The 23,026-nt window shown below is 52.7% G+C and overlaps 1 protein-coding gene across 1 annotated transcript in view; it reads left to right on the top strand.

Annotated features, from left to right (window-relative positions):
* TRIO (trio Rho guanine nucleotide exchange factor) overlaps positions 1–23,026 on the top strand; it is a 4,621,980-nt gene that overhangs the window by 4,522,229 nt on the left and 76,725 nt on the right. Inside the window, exon 55 of the mRNA XM_085606120.1 lies at positions 4,217–4,417. Within this exon, the coding sequence (XP_085462246.1) occupies positions 4,217–4,417 (201 nt within the window). The remainder of the gene's footprint in view (positions 1–4,216; positions 4,418–23,026) is intronic.

Here is a 23,026-nt window from a genome sequence, read left to right as displayed (position 1 = left end):
CTGAGTATGAGCAGACAGTGCTTTGCATACTTTGAGTAATGCGCCCTTCCCAGCTGATGTAACCGTTATGTCAGATTTCTGGATAACTTATGGTGAGAGAGTCTTTTTTTTGGGATGATTATGACATCTTTTAAATTTTGTCGCTAAATTATCCCCGTTAAGTTATGTGATCCACAGCTTCCATTAACTGTCCACCCAGCGGCAATTGATTTAAAAGTGTGTGTGTGATGGTTGTAGGAGAGTAGGTTCTGCTTTCTATGTTCACCCCCACTTTTTGCTTTTGCTTCACTGGTTCTCGACTTAGATGTGGCTGTGGGCCTGCCAATCAGACCCACAGCCCAGCTGTTCTCTCTCTAAATTTATACTATGTACTTTAGGTGCATAACCCAATTGGTTAGGGCCACCTTATTGGCCCCTGTACAGTGTACCTTAGGTACCCAGGGCATAGGTGTACCCTAGGCCTACCAGGGGCTGCAGCATGTATTGTGCCACCCCTGGCCTGGCCTTCCATTATGACACAACTGGCTGATCACTCAGCTGGGGCAAGGTTGTGTAATCACTCCTTGCTTAGGTGTAGTATTCCTATACCCACCTCATATATAGACACATGTGTACCTATCAGCCACTCCTATGGCAGGCCTTAACAATCCTGGAGGCAGAGTGCTTGGTAACATGTGAGATGGTGCTCTAGCATGAGCTGAGCCTGTCTGCAGCTTTCGGAACCATGTCCTTATAGCTGTTCTATGATATAGCCTACCATATACTCTTAAAGTACCTTATAATCTTAAACGGTTATGGTAACTATGGTTTGGCTTTATCAAAACATGTCGTGTAAGGTGTCTAACACTTTGGAATAATACCCCCATACCATTTCTGGCAATGAGGATATTATTCCTCCCTTCTAGAGGGAGAAGACATGTTGAAACCTACTTACCCGGTTAAAGTTAACCAGAGCCCCAGCATCACAAAATGGATGCTGCTGCCACAGACACAAGTCTGACCTCCTTCTGCTGGGAGTCCTTCCAGCGAGGGAGGCTTGGACAATAGGTTTCCTGCCTTGGGAGGTGCGAGCACCACCCCAGACAGGAGTTAGTGTATTGGGGCAGGGAGGGATGAAAGAAACTAGACACTGCCTGGGGCACACAAGGTGTCCCATGCATAGTCCAGTTCAAACCGGCGCTGGGGCACTCCAGCTCCAGCTCTGGCGCGAAACTGGACAAAGGAAAGGGGGTGTAACCACTCCCCTTCCTGGTCCCACCCATAGGAGGGACCTTGCAGGTAGCCCAGCCCACTAGCCCAGTATATCAGTAGGTAGCTGAGCCCTGCTAAATTATATTAACCTGAATCTGCAACTTGAACAGAAACTCTGGACCTTCGACATTCGACCTCAGGAAGAAGACTGAAGAAATCTCCCTTGTGGCCAAGGAGTGACCACCCTGGGCAACCAGGCACCATCCAGCGACCGCTGCTTGCTTTGCGACTGATCCTACGAGGGACGACTGCAGAGACTGACCAGCGGCGAGACTTCCAGACACCTCTGACCCAGATCCACATCTACAGCGAAGCTGAGACCCGTGGAGGCGACGAGGGACGTGAAACCGGCGACTTGGGAAAAGTGGCTAGTAACTGACTAGCGCGACTTCTGAGGCCTCCTCGAGGCTGTGCTTGGGGAATTGAGAAGCCCCCATCCCGAGCACCATCTGCAAAGAAGAGCAGCTCCCCACACTTCACGTGTTCTGCGTAGGGCCCTTCTGCACCTGAGTTGCTCGACGTGTTGTCCGGTTGCTGGCCTGTTGGCTAGTGACCTCTGCGACGACGAACCTTTGTTTTCATCTTGCTGGTCCGGCTCCTCCAGACTGGCACCCGCTCCTCTGTGAAAGAGAAGCACCCCAGACCTTCCTGGTCTGCACCAGAAGCAAGTTCTCCATCCTGCGTGGGTTCCGCTTGCCAAGGCTTGTTGGGTCCTGACTCGACTTCGACGCCGCCTACAGCAAGAGCCTTCGTGGGACAGCTCACCTCCTGGTCCTGGTCGTCCTCGACACCTCCTGGTACCCGTGACTGCTGCGACAAGCTTCACCTCTTCATCTGCATCTGCACGACATCACCTGGTTCCTTCCCGGCTCCTGGCTGGTGACCTAGACTCTGTCCCTTCTGCTTGCAGGTATCCTTCCTTCTTGATTCCATCCTTGGGATCCACCGGACACTCTTCACTGACTGCCTGTCAGCAACTTTCCTTCAGGCATCCATAGGAGTCAACGACGAAACCCGACGCAAGTTCACACCTATGTACCCGCAGCCCGTGGGCTAGGTAACTTGAGTACTCCGGTGCTCACAAGGGTATTGACTATCCTAGGGTCTAGTTTCCGAGTCTCGACTTCCTAGCTATTTCAGAAGTGTCCTAAAACTGTTAAATTCTACTAACTTCTATTTATATCGACTTTTACGCATTACGCGTGAGTGTTTCCACTCTGCACCTGAATTCCGTGGGCCTCCCACTTCCTAACCTTTGGTAGTATAGTGTAGCCCCAGCGATTCCCTAGGCCTAGGCCTATCCTGTGTTCATGACAGTGGTCTTTATACCACTTACTTAGTATATGGTTTGCGTGGCCCCTAGGGCCTAACTGTATTACTTACCTGTGTGGCTTAATGTATGCTTACATAAGACTGTGTTGTACTTACCTCGAATCTCATAAAGAGTGCTGAGGGTTTGACTAGAATAAATACATTCTATTTTTATATATATCTGTTGTGGTGTCCTTTCATTTGGTATTCAAGGGATTATATATGGTATAACAGCTGGCTTCACATGCCATACAGAGTTTAGCCTAAGACTGCTCTTGTCCATGCTACCACTAGGATAGCTGGTCTATAAGGTTGACTTTACAACCAATCACCATAAGGGTTGTTTGGACTGATACAAGGTGTACACTAGAATTAGTGACATCATGTATCAGAGCAGCTGTAATCAGATTAGAAAGAGAAGTGTGTGATAAATCAAAAGTGAATTTAAAAGTCACGTGGCGTCAGCCAGAAAATTTTAATGATGGCGTCATATGAACAAATTAAAAAAGGCTTATCCAAACCTCAGGTGTGATTGAACCGATACACTCACGGACTCCGGGCTCGGCGGTCATATGTAGGTGAATTTGCCTGGCTGAGGACTTGGACGATTTGTTCTGTAGTCCCGCCACCCGTTCGTTTGCCCAAGGAGCACTTCCTCGTCTTCATTTACACAGACGAGGTTGCCCTCTAATTAACGGAAGACCCCTGATGTAACCGTGAGTGTATCGGTTCAATCACACCTGAGGTTTGGATAAGCCTTAGCGTGCTTATACCGCCAAGGTGTTCTTTCTCATGATTAGGTCCTGATGAAAGCTTGGTGAAACACAACAATAAGCTGAAACATGTTGACCATATGATCATTAGCAGGATTGACCTGACCAATTTAAAGTTCAGGAATTGATATCCACCACTTTTTTAATTTGTTCATATGACGCCATCATTAAAATTTTCTGGCTGACGCCACGTGACTTTTAAATTCACTTTTGATTTATCACACACTTCTCTTTCTAATCTGATTACAGCTGCTCCGCTATACTAAAGGCGTCGAAGCACACCAGAGGCGCACAAGGCACCACTGGCAAAACCCCATGATGAAGCATGTCACCAACTAAGTTGGTGAGTGAGGGTTTTATTTTAATATCAGATTGATTTTGTCTCATTTACACTCAGAACTGTGTTTTAGAATCCGACCGGCTGGTTGTACTTCTTTCTATATACACTCTTACGTTGTTTTTTTGTACTTAACTCGGGGGAATAAGAGTGTAACTCTACCCTCTCTCTCTTGTTGTTCCTAATTACATCATGTATCAGGCCAACTTCTCACAATGGTTCATTTTGTTTTGTTTTCTATCTTCTTTTTTTCTTCTTTATTGCGAGTGAGTTATTTTAAAGATCTATTTTGGGAATTCTGATTGTTGCAACAAGTTGAATGCTGTCCTTTGCAAAACAGGCATTCACATTCCAAACTGTTTTGTGTTATTGACCATTTTATACTCATTTGCTAAACCTTTTGTTGCCATAGACAAATTACAAAAGTTTTGGTTGATACATGGGAAAACTATATGCAATTGTTACAAAATAAGGATGTCAATTGCTGCATTCTAGCATAATTTTATGACTTTCTAATTTTGCAATTAAATTACATTTTTTCCAGGGGCAGGTTTTCTGTTGTTAAGAAATGTGATCAGAAAGGAACACAGCGAAAAGTTGCATCTAAGTTTGTGAATAAGAAGTTAATGAAGCGAGACCAGGTAACCCACGAACTTGGAATTTTTCAGAATCTCCAGCATCCCCAGATCATCAGCCTCATTGACACCTTTGAGACGTCGACCAGCTTTATCCTGGTGCTCGAGATGTAGGTGAACTTAAACATGCTTTCAGTTGAATATATATGTTAGTTTTTTGTTAAACATAAGGAAGTGAACTTTTTTAACCAATTGAACTAGTGAAAGGACAATGGAATTAGAGAAAGAGAGTGGGAACTGCCTTAATCCTCAACTTATTTTCTACCTCTGTCTTTCTTTTGTGTATATGGAACACATAATCAATTAGGGGCTGCCGAAGTTATAACCAGAGATAATGGGTACCCAAAATATTGTGAATTAGAAACATGATATGAGCAGCCATTTTGTAAATACCACTCTACATTAAAAGTGATACAAATCAGTCATTACAAATCATTTATAGATGCTGAGAAAAAAATGCACACCTCACTACCAAAACAATTTGGCAATGTCAGTTATTACAAAAACAAAATTTACCATATGCCTGGAGTGAATGTTATAAATGCAGTGTACATAAAAATGCCACAGAAACTATCAAGGATTTTTTTACATCATTCAAACAAAAAAAGTGTTTTTATTAAGTACGAGTCAAAAGATTAGAACAGCTGTACTGACTTGGTTGCAGCCTTGCAAGCTTCGGTTCCCTCCTTGCATACTCCGGTTTGAGCTAGTTCAGGAATCCTTCTTTCCCACTCTGGCACGAAACAGGACAAAGGACAAGGGAGCAGCCACTCCTTGGTCTAGCCCCTCCTCTGGGAGGTTCCCCTGAGTCGTTCCAACCCTTTCCGTAGGGTACTTAAAGGCTCCCTTGCGGGTGGGTCCTTAGCACCTCTGAAACCAAGACACTCGTTGACCATCTGGACACATGGACGTCTCGGACTTCAACTGGAACAGAGACTGCATCAAGGAAGACTCCTGCTGCTCTTGGTCTCGCTGTTATTCAAGTCTTCTTCATCTTCGGTGTCTGTGCTTCATCCAGGTTCTCCAGCAGGCCTGTTGGCATCAAAGGAAATCCAAACTAATCTCCCTTGGAGTGAAGGAGTCACTCCTCTTCATCTGCGGACACCGCAATGAAGCTGACTGGTCTGCTGCTCCTGTCGTCCTATGGACTTCTTGAGGTCCAGCAACACGGGTGGTGGTTCTGCAGCTCCCTAGAGACCTGACCTGTCTTCTCAGCAATTTTTAGGACAGTATCCCTTGTCGGGCTTCTGAAACCAAACCCCTGTGCACCTTGTCGACTTGCTGTTGCTAAGGCTTGTTTTCTATGCACTCCAGTGATCTTTGTACTACAAAAAGTCCCAACCTCCAGCAACTCATCCCTCAAAGATGAGCGTCCTCACTGCATCCTCTGCACCGTGGGCCTCCATCTTTAGTTAGCTGCCTGAGGTCCTCTTGCGACTCCTGTGCCTTCGGCCTGTGGGTCCTCTCGAGGGTCTTCCCTTTTCAGTGGGCTCCCCTGCTTGCTTGGGGCCTGCTCTGACTCTCCTGCACGTGGTAAGTCCCATGGACCTTGCTGGTCCCAACGTTTGCATCCTTTAGCTTTTCTCATCATTTGCAGCTACCAAGGCTTGTTTGTGCTCCCGCCAGACACCGACAACCTAGATATCGACATCCGCTGTGGAACAGCTCGTACACACTCCTGGTCTTCCTCAGCGTTGACTGGTCCTCACAGCTGCAGTGATAAGTTCACAGTCTTCACGTTTGAACCTACCGACATCGGTGGGCATTGCTCTTCCATGCCTCCTGGTCATCTCCGAGTGGCATAGACTCTGTCCCCTCTGCTTGTAGGTTCTCCTCTTCAAGAATCCACCCTTGAATCCACCGGACTCCTTCACAATCTTTTCCAGAGGCATCTTCTTCGAAGTCTCCCATTGTCGTCTACGACAGGTTTCCACGTTACTTCACCCCTATGCATCTGGCTTCCCTTGTGCAGATAACCTGGTTCCTGGGGAATCCAAGGGTGAGGTGGCTCTCCAATCTTCCGTCCTCCAAAGCGTTTCTTCGGGGTCCTCTGGGAAGGGTCTTTCTTTAAAACTGCAACTGCTACTTCTCCATTGACTTCCATTAGGCACGCGGCTATGTTTCCACTCCTCACACAGCCTCTGTGGGGTTCCTGGGTACTTACCTAAAGTGGTTTCTTGTGTCCCTGGCATCTGAAAGAAACACGTTAGTTAGATTCCTCACCTTAGAATATCCCCAGGCGTCAGACTGGATCCGGAAGAATTTTCGTCAGCAATAACCCTTGCACGTCGCTAGGCGTCGTCTGCAGCTCCGCGTCTGTCGTCGGCGTCGTGCGCCGGAATGACGTCGTCGGAGTACTTAGACGCCGCCCTCGCGCGCTGACGTCAGTTCTTCTTTTTTCCGCGCCAGTAAGCGCAGATCCGGGAGAGCTACCCCTTTAGTCACTTTTTGACTAACTTTTTCGATCCTTTTTGATCTTGTCTCGACTCCGGTGCCGGTAGGATGCCTGGTTTAAAAGCCTGTGCTGACTGTAGCCGCCTGATGTCGGTTACGGACCATCACCGCCGGTGCCTTTACTGCTTGGGCCTCGACCACGACGCGAAGTCGTGTTCGGACTGCAAGGCCCTGACCTCGAAGGCTAGACGGGAGCGGTCCCGTAAGCTTCTCGAGATTCGCCACTCGGCTCCGCGCCCCTCTCGATCCCGGTCCAGGAGGAGGTCCAAGGATCGGTCGCGGAGCCGCAGCCGACGTCACCATCGGTCGTCGGGATCCAAGTCTTCGGGTAAGTCGAAGCACTCCAAGAAGTCCAAGAGGCGACACCGCTCTTCGGACTCCCCTCGCCGGTCGCGCGACTCGGCCGAGGGTCAGGGTGGTTCCACCCCCGCGGCTCCGGCCCACCGGTCCCTGGGACTGACGCGACGCCGGCGGAAGTCAGTGCCTTCCTCTCGGCCATGAGGAACCTGGCTCCGCCGTCGACGCCCGCTGGCGCGCCTTCGGGCCCCGCGGACCCGACTGGGCATCCTTGCCTGCCAGCGGCTCCGGCCCCGGCGCCGTTGACGGCTCCGGCCTCGACGCCGCAAACGCCCGAGGGACCCGTTCCTGAGTCCCCGCCGACGCCGGTCGACCTCGTCACCTCTCCTCCGCCGGCGTCGACACCGGTACCACCTCCGACGCCGACTCCGCTCGGCGTCGAGCCCCGGTTCAGTCCCGGTCCGGGCCCGGCGCCGATACAGCGTCGATGGACGCCGCGTTCGGCGCCGCTGGAGACACATTTTGTCTATCGCCCGGCTCCGATCCTTCCTCCTGCATACCAGGAATCGGATGATGGGGACAACTGGGAGGGATCCGAGGATCCTATGGCCGTTCAGGCTCAACTGTCACAGGACTGGGCAGATGAACTGGGGAAGGCCAGTGGTCTGGATACCTCTCCGGACACTGGATTCATCTCTCCTCCGACTGTGGCTTCGGAGGAGGGTGCTGCTTTCTCTGTGGTGCTGCGCAAGGCGGCCGCGGCCCTTGGGCTTGAGCTGCCTGCCGTGCTGTGAGGACTAACGTCCTCACTGAGGTGCTTCAGTCTGCAGCAAGCTCCACTGAGCCTCTGCTGCCATTCAATGAGGCCTTCACTGACGTTCTGCAGGGCACCTGGTCCAAGCCCTCCACAGTCCCTCCTGTGGATAGGAACGTCGCCAGGCGCCACCGCCCTGCTCCGGGCGACCCCAGTTTCCTGTCCCAACACCCTACCCCCGAGAGCCTGGTTATCCAGGCCTCTACCTCCCAGTCCTCCTTCCCGACCGCTCGGCTGGACTGGGATTCCAAGAGGCTGGAACAGTTTGGCAAGAAGCTGTTCTCCTCCCTTAGTTTGGGACTGCGGTCATTGAACACCGCCTGTCTCTTGGACCGTTATTCCCACTCTCTGTGGGATGCGGTGGAGGACGTGCTGCCCCTGTGTCCGGAGGAGGTCCGGACACGACTTACCCAGGCTCTGGCCGATGGGAGGGATGCAGCGCGACATGCTATCCGATGTGGGCTTGACACTACAGACTCGCTGGGTAGGGCCACAGTGGCGCTTCGACGTCACGCCTGGCTGCGGTCCACGTCATTTTCGGGCGATGTCCAGAGCACTCTCATGGACATGCCCTTTGATGGCACTCGCCTTTTTGGCGAGAAAGCGGACAGTGCGCTGAATCGCTTTAAGGACTCCCGGGCTACGGCCAAGTCCTTGGGCCTCTCGGCCCCACGGTCGCAAACTTCCTCCTTTCGCCCCTTTCGTGGCCAAGGAAGGGGTGCCTCCTCACGTGCGCCTAGCCACCAGCCGCAGAACCAACCTGCGCGCGGTCGCGGACGTGGTTTCCGCCTAGGCGGTTCTGGAGGACGACGAGGTCAGCCCACATCCACCCCGGCAGCATCCGCCTCAAAGCCTTCCTAGTCCGAGCTTTCAGGCCCATTCCACGCCAGTGGGCGGCAGAGTTCGCCATCACCTGCTCCACTGGCATTCCATCACGTCGGACAGGTGGGTGCTGCAAATCGTCCGAAGGGGCTACTCCCTCCCCTTCGAGACGACCCCTCCAGCCATGTCACCGCAGCACCACCGTATCTCGGGGGATCATTTGAATCTTCTCCACGAGGAAGTTTCGGCCCTCTTGGCCAAGGGGGCCGTCGAGCGCGTTCCGAGCCCAGAAGTAGGTCGTGGTTGTTATTCCCACTACTTTCTGGTTCCCAAGAAGGGCAAAGGGGGCCTACGCCCTATCTTAGACCTCCGGAACGTCAATGCCTTCTTCCGGAAGGAAAGGTTCAAGATGTTAACTTTGGCTCAGGTTCTAGCTGCCCTAGACCCTGGAGACTGGATGGTAGCGTTGGACTTGCAGGACACATACTTCCACATCCCCGTCCTGCCGGCCCACCGGCGTTACCTGCGGTTCACGGTGGGCCACGAGCACTTTCAATTTACCGTGCTCCCCTTCGGCCTCACCAGTGCCCCTCGGGTGTTCACGAAAGTGATGGCGGTGGTCGCAGCTCATCTGCGCAGATCAGGGGTTCCAGTCTTCCCCTATCTCGACGACTGGTTGTTGAAGGCGGGCTCGCCTCAGACAGTCGTCTCCCACCTCCAGACTACGGCGGATCTCCTGCATTTGCTGGGATTTTCCATCAACGTGCCGAAGTCGCACTTGAGTCCCTCTCAGAAGCTCCTCTTCATCGGAGCGGTTCTCGATTCGGCGCAGTTCCGGGTCTATCCGCCGGAACAGCGGGTCCGGGATATTCAGGCCCTGATTCCCATCTTTCGGCCTCTATACTGGGTTTCGGTCAGGCTAGTGTTGCGGCTTCTGGGGCTGATGGCCTCCTGCATCCTACTAGTGCATCACGCCAGGCGGCGCATGCGGGCTCTGCAGTGGGACCTGAAGTTTCAGTGGGCCCAGCATCACGGCAACCTGTCCGACCATGTCTTGATCTCGGAGGGCACTGCATGGCAGTTGCAGTGGTGGCTCACGGACCGCGATTGGGTCAAGGGCAAGAGCCTCTCCCTTCCCCAACCGGAGCATGTCGTAGTGACGGATGCGTCCCTCCTGGGATGGGGTGGCCATATGGGAGAGGCGGAGATCAGAGGCCTCTGGTCTCCGGCGGAGTCTCGTCTCCACATCAACCTGTTGGAGTTGAGAGCGATCCAACTTGCACTGAAAGCCTTCCTTCCCTCTGTCAGGGGAAGTGTCGTGCAGGTGTTCACGGACAACACCACCGCCATGTGGTATTGCAACAAACAGGGCGGGGTGGGGTCGTGGACCCTTTGTCAGGAGGCTCTGCGCCTCTAGACGTGGCTGGAACACCAGGGCATCACCCTAGTGGTTCAACATCTGGCGGGCTCTCTGAACGCCAGAGCAGATGAACTCAGCCGCCGGTGCATGATGGATCACGAATGGCGTCTGAACTCCGAAGTGGCGCAAGGTCTCTTTCAGCAGTGGGGAGAGCCTTGGTTAGATCTATTCGCCACCGAAGAGAACGCGCAATGTCAGCAGTTCTGCGCGTTGGAATTTCCAAGGCGGCACTCGCTCGGCGACGCTTTTCGTCACAAGTGGAGTTGCGGTCTGTTGTACGCCTTCCCGCCTATACCACTTCTGCCCAGAGTGCTGAAGAAGATCAGACACGACCGGGCCCAAGTCATCTTGGTGGCTCCGGATTGGGCACGAAGGTACTGGTATCCCGAGCTACTCAGTATGTTGACCGATCCTCCGATACGTCTGCCCCTTCGGGAGGATCTTCTGTCGCAGCAGCAGGGGACGGTCCTCCACCCGAACCTGTCCAGCCTCCACCTCCATGCATGGAGATTGAGCGGCGGCAGTTGATGCCATTTGACTTGCCTCCTGAAGTCTGTGATATCATTCTGGCAGCCAGGCGTCCCTCCACAAAGACGGTATACGCCTGCCGGTGGAACAAATTTGTGGCATGGTGCACAGCAAAGGCTGTGGATCCCCTTTCCGCCCCTCTTTCTGAGGTTCTCCTCTTTCTTCTTTCTTTGGCCCGGCAGGGCTCTGCCCTGGGCACCCTGAAAGGTTATCTTGCTGCCATCTCTGCCTTCTTGCGGCTTCCTGATCAGCCTTCTCTTTTCAAGTCCCCTGTTGTTACACGCTTTCTAAAAGGCATTACTCACACGTTCCCTCCTGTCCCTTTTGTAATGCCTCAGTGGGACTTGAATCTTGTTCTCACATTTCTAATGTGCGCTCCCTTTGAGCCTCTTCATAATTGTCCTCTTCGTCTGCTGACGCTTAAGACTGCTTTTCTGGTAGCCATCACCTCGGCTAGACGGGTGAGTGAGCTCCAGGCTTTATCTTCAAAGCCTCCCTTTCTCTCTGTTCATCCAGACAAGGTTGTCCTTCGGCCTCGTCCCTCCTTTCTTCCGAAAGTGGTGACTCCATTTCATCTTGGGCAGTCTGTCACCTTGCCCACCTTCTTTCCGCCTCCGCATCCTTCCAAAGAGGAAGAGAGGCTCCACCGTCTGGACCCAAAACGTGCGCTCTCCTTTTATCTGGACCGCACAAAGCAGTTCCGGGTGGACGACCAACTTTTCGTTGGATACATGGGTGCTAAGAAGGGGAAAGCTGTGCACAAACGGACCATCTCTCGGTGGGTCGTTTTGTGCATCAAAATCTGTTACTCCTTGGCAAAAAAGGACCCTCCTGTTGGGCTGCGCGCCCATTCTACTCGGGCCACAGCGGCTACTACTGCTTTGGGACGGGGTGTCCCTTTGCAGGACATCTGTCAGGCGGCGACGTGGGCTTCGCTACACACGTTTGCCAGGCATTATTGCCTTTACAGCCAAGTCCAGAGGGATGGCTTCTTTGGCCGTTCTGTCCTCCAGGACTTTCTGGTGTGATCTTGGTTCGCAGACCCACCGGGGATGGTATTGCTTGGGTATCTATTCTAAGGTGAGGAATCTAACTAACGTGTTTCTTTCAGATGAACAAGTTACTTACCTTCGGTAACGATGTATCTGTAAGAAACATTAGTTAGTTAGATTCCTCACCGACCCACCCATCCTCCCCGTTCTGCGAACTGACATCTAGGGTTAAGGTTATCCTTTTCAGGCCCCTAGATTTTATTTTTGGCACCAGTGTCGGTCTTTGCATGGCTCTGCGTTCCTGGCGCGGAAAGCTATGTACAAGAACTGACGTCAGCGCGCGAGGGCGGCGTCTAAGTACTCCGACAACGTCATTCCGGCGCACGACGCCGACGACGGACGCGGAGCCGCAGACGACGCCTAGCGACGCGCAAGGGGTATTGCTGACGAAAAATCTTCCGGATCCAGTCTGACGCCTGGGGATATTCTAAGGTGAGGAATCTAACTAACTAATGTTTCTTACAGATACATCGTTACCGAAGGTAAGTAACTTGTTCTTCTCTGAGTCTCCTGATTCAAGTACCATTCTCCTTTGCGGTTCCCATTCATAGTACATGGTTTGGTGCCCCCCTTGGAAACACAGTGCTACTTACCCGATTATTTTGAGGTATTCTTATGTATTGTGTTGATATCTTCGTGTAGGAGATAAACCAATGTGTTAGTGAGTTTGGTGTGTAATAAACAGATGTATTTTTATAAAACACTTTGTGGTTCTTTTTCATCTAATCTCCACTGACGATTAAATGTAGTAAAACGAGCTGCTTTACAATCCTTCAAGATAAGCCTGAAGCCTGCTCTGCACAGCTACCACTTTGAGAGCTTTCTATGGTTATCAAAGACCACTAAAATCATCATAAGGTTTGCCTTGATTAGTGCAAGGTGCATTACTTGAATACATGTGCACCATATACTACGCCAGCCTCTACAGCTTGGCACTGAGGAAAATCACAACTACCAACATCAGTGACCTGTGCCCTGGGTACCTTAGTACCATATACTAGGGACTTACAAGGGTACACCAGTAGCCAGTTGTGGATGTGAACAAGTACATTCCACTGACAATTTAGGCATAAAACACAGTGACTGGGGTTCTGATTAGCAGGATCTGAAAGAAACATGTTAGTTAGATTCCTTACCTTAGAATATCCCCAGGCGTCAGACTGGATCCGGAAAGATTTTTCGTTAAGCAGTACCCTTGCGTGTCGGTAGGTGTAGTCTGCGACTCCGCGTCCATCGTCGGCGTCGTGATCGCCGGGTTGACTTAGTTGGAGTACTTAGATGCTGCCCTCGCTCGCTAACGTCAGTTCTTCTTTTTTCCACGCCAGTAAGCGCAGATCCGAGAAGAGCGTACCCTTAGTCATTTTTTGACTAACTTTTTGGACATTTTTGTCTCTCTTTTTCGAGTCGACTTCGACTGCTGGTGCCGGTAGGGATGCCCTGGTTGAAGCCGTGTGACGTCTGTCACCGACTGATGTCGGTTACCGACCCCCACCATCGGTGTCTCTACTGTCTTGGGGCTGACCATGAGGGCAAGTCGTGTCCCGACTGAGGGGCCTTGACCTCGAAAGCTAGGCAGGAGTGGTCCCACAAGCTCCTCGAGATCCGGTGGTCGGCTCCGCGCCGCTTGAGGTCCCGGTCGAGGAGGAAGTCGAGGGACCGGTCGCGGAGCCGCAGTCATCACCACTCGTCGGGATCCAAGTCCTCGCACTCAGGTAAGTCGAGGCATGGTAAAAAGAAGTCGAAGAAGCAACACTGCTCTTCTGACTCCCCTCGCCGGTCGCGCGACTCGGCCAAGGGTTCGGGTGGCACCACCCGCGCGGCTCCGCTGGAGCCGCAGGAGTCACATCCAGCCCCACACCCTCCGGTCCCTGGGCCTCATGCGACTCCGAGCGAGATTCGAGACCTCCTCGTGGCCATGAGGAGTCTCTTTCCGCCGTCGAGGCCTGTCGGCGCGCTTTCGGGCCCCGCAGGTCCGACTGGGGGTCCTAGCGAGCCGACGGCTACGGCGCCGTCGTCGACTTAGGTCCCGACGCCGCAGCTCCCCATGGGATCCAGTCCTGGATCCCTGTCGACGCCAGTTGACCTCACGACTCCTCCGCTAGCACCGACCCCCATGGTGTCGCTTCCAGCGCCATCCTCAGACGACGTCGTCCCTAGTTTCATTCCGGGTCCGGCGTCGGAGCGGCGCCACTCGGTGCCGTCTCCGGCATCGACGGGTGAGCATTTCATCTATGTCCCGGCTCCGTCCTTTCTGCCTGTTTACCAGAAGAAGGAGAGGACTGGGAGGGGTCCAAGGACCCTCTGGAACAGCAGTGCCAGTTAAGTCAGGACTGGGCAGACGAGCTGGGGGATGCCAGTGGTCTAAACACTTCGCCTGACACTGGTTTCATCTCTTCTCCTTTCGTGGCTACGGAGGAGGGTGCGACTTATGCTGTGGTGCTGCGCAGGGTGGCCCAGGCCTTACACCTGGAGCTCCCTGCAGCGGCCGTGAGGACTAACCTCCTCACCGAGGTGCTTCAACCACCAGTAAGCTCTTTGGAGCCTCTGCTGCAGTTTAATGAGGCCCTCACCGACGTTCTGATGGGCACTTGGTCCAAGCCCTCCACAGTCTCTCCTGTGGATCGGAACGTGGCCCGGCGCCACCGCCCAGCTCCGGGCGACCCCAGCTTTCTGTCCGTACACCCCACCCCTGAGAGTCTGGTTATCCAGGCCTCCACGTCCCAAACCGCCTTCCTGTCCGCACCTCCAGATCGGGAATCCAAAAGGTTGGAGCAGTTTGGCAAGACACTGTTTTCCTCCCTCAGTCTGGGGTTGCGGTCCATTAATACCATGTGCTTTTGGACCGTTACACCCACTCTTTGTGGAATAGGGTGGCGGACGTGCTGCCCCAGTGTCCAGAGGAGGCCAGGACACAGCTCGCCCAGGGTCTTGCTGAGGGGCGTGATGCAGCACGGTATTCCATCCGATGTGGACTTGACACCACGGACTCACTGGGTAGAGCGATTGCGACGACGGTGGTGATTCATCGTCATGCCTGGCTGAGGTCCACAAACTTTTCAGGGGATGTCCAGAGCACCCTCATGGACATGCCCTTTGATGGCCATCGCCTATTTGGCGACAAAGCAGATAGCGCGATGGAGCGCTTTAAGGACTCCAGGGCTACGGCCAAGTCCTTGGGCCTCTCTGCCCAGCGCCAGCAAACTTCTGCTTTTCGCCCCTTTCGTGGTCAAGGAAGGGACGCCCCCGCACGTTCGTCCAGCCACAGGCCGCAGAACCAGCCTCAACGCGGTCACGGACGTGGATTCCGCCGTGGTGGAGCAGGGGGACAGAGAGCCGGTCAGTCCACACCTGCTCCCGCAGCATCTGCCTCAAAGCCTTTCTAGTCCGAGCTTTCAGGCCTATTCCATGCCAGTGGGAGGTAGAGTTTGCCATCACCTGCTCCACTGGCGTACCATCACTTCGGACAGGTGGGTGCTTCAAATCGTCCGAAGGGGCTACTCCCTCACCTTCGAGGCGACCCCTCCAGCCATGCCACCACAGTACCACCGCATGTCGAGGGATCACTTGCAACTTCTGCAGGAGGAAGTCACGGCCCTCTTGGCCAAGGGGGCCATCGAGCGCGTTCCTGGCCCAGAAGTGGGACGGGGTAGTTATTCCCACTACTTTCTGGTTCCCAAGAAGGGCAAAGGGGGCCTACGCCCTATCTTGGACCTCGGAGCATCAACGCCTTTCTCCGGAAGGAGAAGTTCAAGATGCTGACTTTAGCTCAGGTTCTGGCTTCCCTAGACCCTGGAGACTGGATGGTAGCATTGGACTTGCAGGACGCTTATTTCCACATCCCGGTCCTGCCGGCCCACCGGCGTTCCCTGCGGTTCACGGTATGCCACGAGCACTTTCAGTTTACCGTGCTCCCCTTTGGCCTCACCAGTGCCCCTCGGGTGTTCACGAAAGTGATGGCGGTGGTCGCAGCTCATCTGCGCAGATTAGGGGTTCCAGTCTTCCCCTATCTCGATGACTGGTTGTTGAAGGCGAGCTCGCCCCGAACAGTCTGTGTAGGAGAGTAGGGTCTGCTTTCTATGTTCACCCCCACTTTTTGCTTTTGCTTCACTGGTTTTCAACTTAGATGTGGCTGTGGGCCTGCTAATCAGACCCACAGCCCAGCTGTTCTCTCTCTAAATTCATACTATGTACTTTAGGTACATAACCCAATTGGTAAGGATCACCTTCTAGGGCCCTGTACAGTGTACCTTAGGTACCCAGGGCATAGGTGTACCCTAGGCCTACCAGGGGCTGCAGCATGTATTATGCCACCCCTGGCTGGTGTAGTATTCCTATACCTACCTTACATATAGACACATGGGTAACCTATCAGTCACTCCTATGACAGGCCTTAACAATCCTGAAGGCAGAGTGCTTGGTAACATGTGAGATGGTGCTCTAGCATGAGCTGAGCCTGTCTGTGGCTTTCGGAACCATGTCCTTATAGCTGTTCTATGATATCGCCTACCATATACTCTTAAAGTGCCTTATAATCCTCGCGGTTATGGTAACTATGGTTTGGCTTTATCAAAACATGTCGTGTAAGGTGTCTAACACTTTGGAATACTACCCCCACACCGTTTCTGGTGATTAGGATAGTATTCCTCCCTTCTAGAGGGAGAAGACATGTTGAAGACCTACTACCGGTTAAAGTTAACCAGAGCCCCAGCATCACAAAATGGATGCTGCTGCCACGGACACAAGTCTGACCTCCAGCTGCTGGGAGTCCTTCCAGCGAGGGAGGCTTGGACAATAGGTTTCCTGCCTTGGAAGGTGCTAGCACCACCCTAGACAGGCCTTAGTGTATTGGGGCAGGGAGGGATGAATGAAACGAGACACTGCCTGGGGCACACAAGGTGTCCCATGCATAGTCCAGTTCAAACCGGTGCTGGGGCACTCCAGCCCCAGTCCTGGCGCGAAACTGGACAAAGGGAAGGGGGTGTAACCACCCCCCTCCCTGGTCCCACCCATAGGAGGGACCTAGCAGGTAACCCATCCCCCCAGATTAGTATAAGAGTGGGAGCTGAGTCCCTAGGACTTTGGATTATCCTGATAACTGAAACTTGAACAGAAACTCTGGACCTTCGACATTCGACTACGGAAGAAGACTGACGAATCTCCCTTGTGGCCAAGGAGTGGCCACCCTGTGCAAACAGGCACCATCAAGCGACCTGCCGTTTGCTTTGCCTAAGTTCTACGAGGAACCGACTGCAGAGCCCGACCAGCGCCTTGACTTCCAGACTTCTCCGACCCTGACCCACATCCACAGCAAAGCTGAGATCCGTGGAGGCGACGAGACACGTGGGACCGGCTACCTGGGAAAATTGGCTACTTGCTTCCAGCGCAGCTTCTAAGGCACCCTCGAAGTTGTGCTCTGGGGATTGAGAAGCCCCAACCCCGAGCACCATCTGCACCGAAGATCAGCCCTCCACACTCCACGAGTTCTTCGTGGGGCCCTTCTGCATTTACCTGCTCGACGCGTCTGTCCGGTTGCTTGCCCGTTGGCTAGTGACCTCTGCGACGACGAACCTTTGACTTTCCACCGCTGGTTTGGCTCCTCCAAACTGGCCCTTGCTTCCCTGTGAAAGAGAAGCACCTCAGGCCTTCCTGGTCTGCAACAGAAGCGAATCCTTCATTCTGCGTGGGTTGCGCTTGCCAAGGCTTGTTGGGTTCAAACTCGACATCGACGCCGCCGACAGCAAGAGCCCTCGTGGAACAGCTCGCCTCCTGGTTCTGGTCATCCTCGACGCCTCCTGGTACCCGTGGCTGCTGCGACAAGCTTCACCTCTTTACCTGCATCTTCACGACATCGCCTGGTTCCTGGCTGGTGACCTAGACTCTGTCCCCTCTGCTTGCAGGTATCCTCCTTCTTGATTCCATCCTTGGAATCCACCGGACACTCTTCACTGACTGCCTGTCAGCATCTTTTCTTCAGGCATCCATAGGAGTCGACGACGAAACCCGACGCAAGTTCACACCTATGCACCCGCAGCCCGTGGGCTAGGTAACTTGAGTACTCCGGTGCTCACAAGGGTATTGAGTATCCTAGTGTCTAGTTTCCAAGTCTCTAACTCCTAGTTCCTTCCGAAGTGTCCTAAAACTCTTAATTTCTAAATATTACTATTTCTATCGACTTTAACGCATTACGCGTGAGTGTTTCCACTCTGCACCTGAATCCCGTGGGCCTCCCACTGCCTAGCAACTGATAGGATAGTGTAGCCCCAGCGATTCCCTAGGCCTAGGCCTAACCTGTGTTCGTGACAGTGGTTCTTATACCACTTACTTAGTATATGGTTTGCGTGGCCCCTAGGGCCTAACTGTTTTACTTACCTGTGTGACTTATGTATGCTTAAATAAGACTGTGTTGTACTTACCTCGAATCTCATAAAGAGTGCTGAGGGTATTTTGACTAGAATAAATACATTCTATTTTTATATATATCTGTTGTGGTGTCCTTTCATTTGGTATTCAAGGGATTGCAAATGGTATAACAGCTGGCTTCACATGCCATACAGAGTTTAGCCTAAGACTGCTCTTGTCCATGCTACCACTAGGATAGCTGGTCTATAAGGTTGACTTTACAACCAATCACCATAAGGGTTGTTTGGACTGATACAAGGTGTACACTAGAACTAGTGACATCATATATCAGGCCAACTTCTCACAGTCGTCTCCCACCTCCAGACTACGGCCGACCTCCTGCATTTGTTGGGGTTGTCCATAAACGTGCCGAAGTCACATCTGAGTCCCTCCCAGAAGCTCCTCTTCATCGGAGCGGTTCTGGACTCGGCGCAGTTTCGGGTCTATCCTCCCGAACAGCGGGTTCGGGATATTCAGGCTCTGATTCCGATCTTTCAGCCTTTATCCCGCGTTTCGGTGAGGATGGCCCTACGGCTGCTGGGTCTGATGGCCTCCTGCATCCTGCTGGTACATTACGCCAGGTGGCGGATGTGGGCTCTGCAGTGGGACCTGAAGTTCCAGTGGGCTCAACATCAGGGCAACCTGTCCGACCACGTCCTGATCTCGGAGGCCACTGCACGACAGTTGCAGTGGTGGCTCACGGACCGCGATTGGGTCAGTGGCAGATCCCTCTCTCTACCCCAACCGGAGCACGTGGTGGTGACGGATGCGTCCCTCCTGGGATGGGGGGGCCACATGGGATAGGCAGAAATCAGAGGCCTCTGGTCTCCGGCGGTGTCCCGGCTCCATATCAAACTATTGGAGCTGCGGGCGATCCGGCTTGCACTGAAGGCATTCCTTCCCTCTGTCCGGGGAAGTGTAGTGCAGGTGTTCACGGACAACACCACTGCCATGTGGTATTGCAACAAACCAGACGGGGTGGGGTCGTGGACCCTTTGTCAGGAGGCTCTGCACCTCTGGACATGGCTGGAACATCAGGGCATCACCCTGGTGGTTCAACACATGGCGGGCACTCTGAACGCCAGGACGGACGAACTCAGCCGCCGGTGCATGATGGATCACGAATGGCGTCTGAACTCGTACGTGGCACAAGGCCTCTTTCGGCAGTGGGGAGAGCCTTGGTTGGATCTATTCACCACCGAAGAGAACGCGCAATGTCATCAGTTCTGCGCGTTGGAATTTCCAAGGCGGCACTTGCTCGGAGACGCTTTTCGTCGCTAGTGGAGTTGCGGTCTGTTATACGTCTTTCCGCCTATACCACTTCTGCCCAGAGCACTGAAGAAGATCAGGCGCGACCTGGCCCAAGTCATCCTTGTGGCTCCGGATTGGGCACGAAGATACTGGTATCCCGAGCTACTCAGTCTGTCAATCAATCCCCCGATTCGACTGCCTCTTCAGGAGTCCCTTCTGTCGCAGCAGCAGGGAACGGTCCTTCACCCGAACCTGTCCTGCCTCCACCGCAATGCGTGGAGATTGAGTGGCGGCAGTTGATGCCATTTGACTTGCCTCCTGAAGTCTGTGATGTCATTCTGGCAGCCAGGTGGCCCTCCACTAAAACGGTATACGCCTGCAGGTGCAACAAATTTGTGGCATGGTGCACAGCAAAGGCTGTGGATCCCCGTTCCGCCCCTCTGCTCTGGGCACCATCAAGGGATATCTTTCAGCTGTTTCAGCCTTCTTAAGGCTTCCTGATCAGCCTTCTCTTTTCAAGTCCCCTGTTGTAAATAGATTCTTAAAAGGCATTACTCACATGTTTCCTCCTGTCCCCTTTGTAATGCCTCAGTGGGACTTGAATCTGGTGTTAACTTATCTGATGTGCGCTCCCTTTGAGACACTTCATAACTGTCCTCTTCTTTTTCTTACTCTCAAGACTGCTTTCCTGGTTGCCATCACCTCTGTCAGAGGAGTGAGTGAGCTCCAGGCTCTTTCTTCTAAGCCTCCTTTCCTCTCTGTCCATCAGGACAAGGTTGTTCTGACTCGCCCTTCTTTTCTTCCTAAGGTGGTTAGTTCCTTTCACATCGGGCAGTCTGTTACCGTACCCACCTTCTTTCCGCCTCCACATCCCTCGAAAGAGGAAGAGAGGCTCCACCGTCTGGACCCAAAACGTGCGCTCTCCTATCTGGATCGCACAAAACAGTTCCGGGTGGACGACCAACTCTTCATTGGCTACGTGGGCGCTAAGAAGGGGCGGGCAGTGCACAAGCGAACCATCACTCGGTGGGTCGTTTTGTGGATTAAGTTCTGTTATTCCTTGGCTAAGAAGGATCCTCCTGTGGGGCTGAGGGCCCATTCCACTCAGGCCACAGTGGCTACTACTGCCTTGGGATGGGGAGTCCCTCTGCAGGACATTTGTCAGGCAGCAACGTGGGCTTCGCTGCACATGTTTGCAGGCATTACTGCCTGGACAGCCAAGTCCGGAGAGATGGCTTCTTTGGCCGTTCAGTTCTCCAGGACTTCCTGGTGTGATCTCGGTTCGCAGACCCACCACTGGGGTTGGTATTGCTGGGGTATCTATTCTAAGGTAAGAAATCTAACTAACGTGTTTCTTTCAGATGCACAAGTTACTTACCTTCGGTAACGATACATCTGTAAGAAACGTTAGTTAGTTAGATTCCTTACTCTCCCACCCATCCTTCCTGTTATGCGAACCGATATCTAGGGTTAAGGTCATCCCTTTCAGGGCCCTAGTTTCATGGCACCAGTGTCGGTTTCTTGCATGGCTCTGCGTTCCTGGCGCGGAAAGCTATGTACAGAACTGACATCAGCGCGCAAGGGCGGAGTCTAAGTACTCCGACGACATCATCCCGGCGATCACGACGCCAACGACGGACGCAGAGTCGCAGACGACGCCAACCGACGCGCAAGGGTACTGCTGACGAAAAATCTTTCCGGATCCAGCCTGACGCCTGGGGATATTCTAAGGTAAGGAATCTAACTAACTAATGTTTCTTACAGATATATCGTCACCGAAGGTAAGTAACTTGTGCATCCCTGTCAGACTAGTCAAAAACATATTGACACCAAGCAACAAGTGGGGGTAACCATGAAATCAGATCCTACTTTCCTACACAATCCATCACAAGATGCCATACACTCGGAGTATGGTGTCATTCAACACCTGGGTCCATATCCTGTCTCATTAAGGGAAATCCATCAAACACTGGGGATGTTTGAGTGCATGTGGACATGATTGAAGCCAGTATGTGTAGTATTTTAGTATAATTTTGTATCTGTTAAAAATAATAAACAATATTTAGTATTTTTGGTCTTTGGTGTGACTCCTGATCGCTCTTCCCTGATCTTCGTGCCGCTACCTCGCGGCTTCCTGGATTTGCCTGCATCAAAGCGCGAGGAGTTCGCGTTAGTCGCACGCCGGCGGCTTCCTGGTTTGATTAACGTCTAGATGCACAGACTTTCGTGCTTACCGCATTCCCGCGGATTCTTGGCTTGTGATGGTGTTGTGCTGCAGACAATCCCTCTCGCGCCCAGCAGGTGGCGCCACCGCACCTTTTCCTTTGTTAGAGCCGAGAAGTAGAACGTCTGAAATCAGACGCTCGTTTTTCTTTTCTTGTTCTTGGACAAAACTCCGTACATTAGGCTGCCTGGCTCCCTTTGCTCCTGCAGAGCATCTTCAATTGTCCTCACTTTCAGGTGGCATCCCCCCTTGAGAATACGAGTTGAGACTCTACCATGACTCACTTCAGGATTTATCTCTGCTCACCTAAGGCTGCCAGTTACTCAAGTCTCAGCGAACTTTGAATCATCAAAAGACTTCATTGGTGGTGCACTCTCGAATTCCTGACTCTCTCCCTGTTCTACTTTCTGGCCATATCGTAAAGAATCCGACGGTGAGTCTGGGAGAGCACACAACCGGGGAGTGGTAGCGGCATAGGGGGAGTACTGTAGGGCTGAGTCAAATACATCAATAATTGAGGTTCACATACTTGTCATTAGGGGTGACCTTACTTACCTGGTGTCCCTCTTCTTTTCTTATAGGAAACTCTCACACCCTGAAAGTCCTGTACAAGCTCTGTGTCTCGTCTGCGCCTGGTGGTCCTACGCAGTCTCATCTCACCCATCAGGGTAGTTGACAGAATTTCGAGTGCAATTCGAGTTCGGTGGTGCCCTGGGGGGAGAGTAGATATAATTCTTTGCTCCCGAGGATTTGGATACCTCCAACTCGGAGGTTGGACCCTGACAGACGGAGCATCAGAACCAATCAAACACTCACACCCAATCAACAGATCTGGGTTTGATCCATCACCATTCTTTAGCCCATTCTGCCACCCCAGTTCAGACATGGCCATATGCAAATCAGCCTGACCCTGTGCCTCATGGGAACAGTCCGGCCCGAACTGCCAAGCCATGCCTTCCCTGGACCGGAAACAAGCTTCTTAGGACCGGTTTCTGGCATTTCAGCCGTCTTCAGCCAGGCTTGCTTGAATCCAGTGGCAAAGTGAGCAAGGGACTCACGTATGAGCATACCCTGCTAACTTATGGCGAACAAAGCAGTACAAAAGGGGGTGTTGATGGACGGAGCATCAGAACCAATCAAACACTCACACCCAGTCAACAGATCTGGGTTTGATCCATCACCTTTCTTTAGCCCACTCTGCCACCCCAGTTCAGACATGGCCATATGCAAATCAGTCTGACCCTGTGCCTCATGTGAACAGTCCAGCCCGAACTGCCAAGCCATGCCTTCCTTGGACCGGAAACAAGCTTCCTAGGACCGGTTTCTGGCATTTCAGCCGTCTTCAGCCAGGCTTGCTTGAATCCAGTGGCAAAGTGAGCAAGGGACTCACGTCTGAGAATACCCTGCCAACTTATGGCGAACAAAGCGGTACAAAAGAGGGTGGTGATGGACGGAGCA

The sequence above is a fragment of the Triturus cristatus genome, chromosome 5_1, assembly GCF_964204655.1.
Source record: "Triturus cristatus chromosome 5_1, aTriCri1.1, whole genome shotgun sequence".
NCBI classification, from domain to species: domain Eukaryota; kingdom Metazoa; phylum Chordata; class Amphibia; order Caudata; family Salamandridae; genus Triturus; species Triturus cristatus.
The sequence above is the reverse complement of the archived record's forward strand: the minus strand, read 5'-3'. Positions and strand labels throughout refer to the sequence as shown.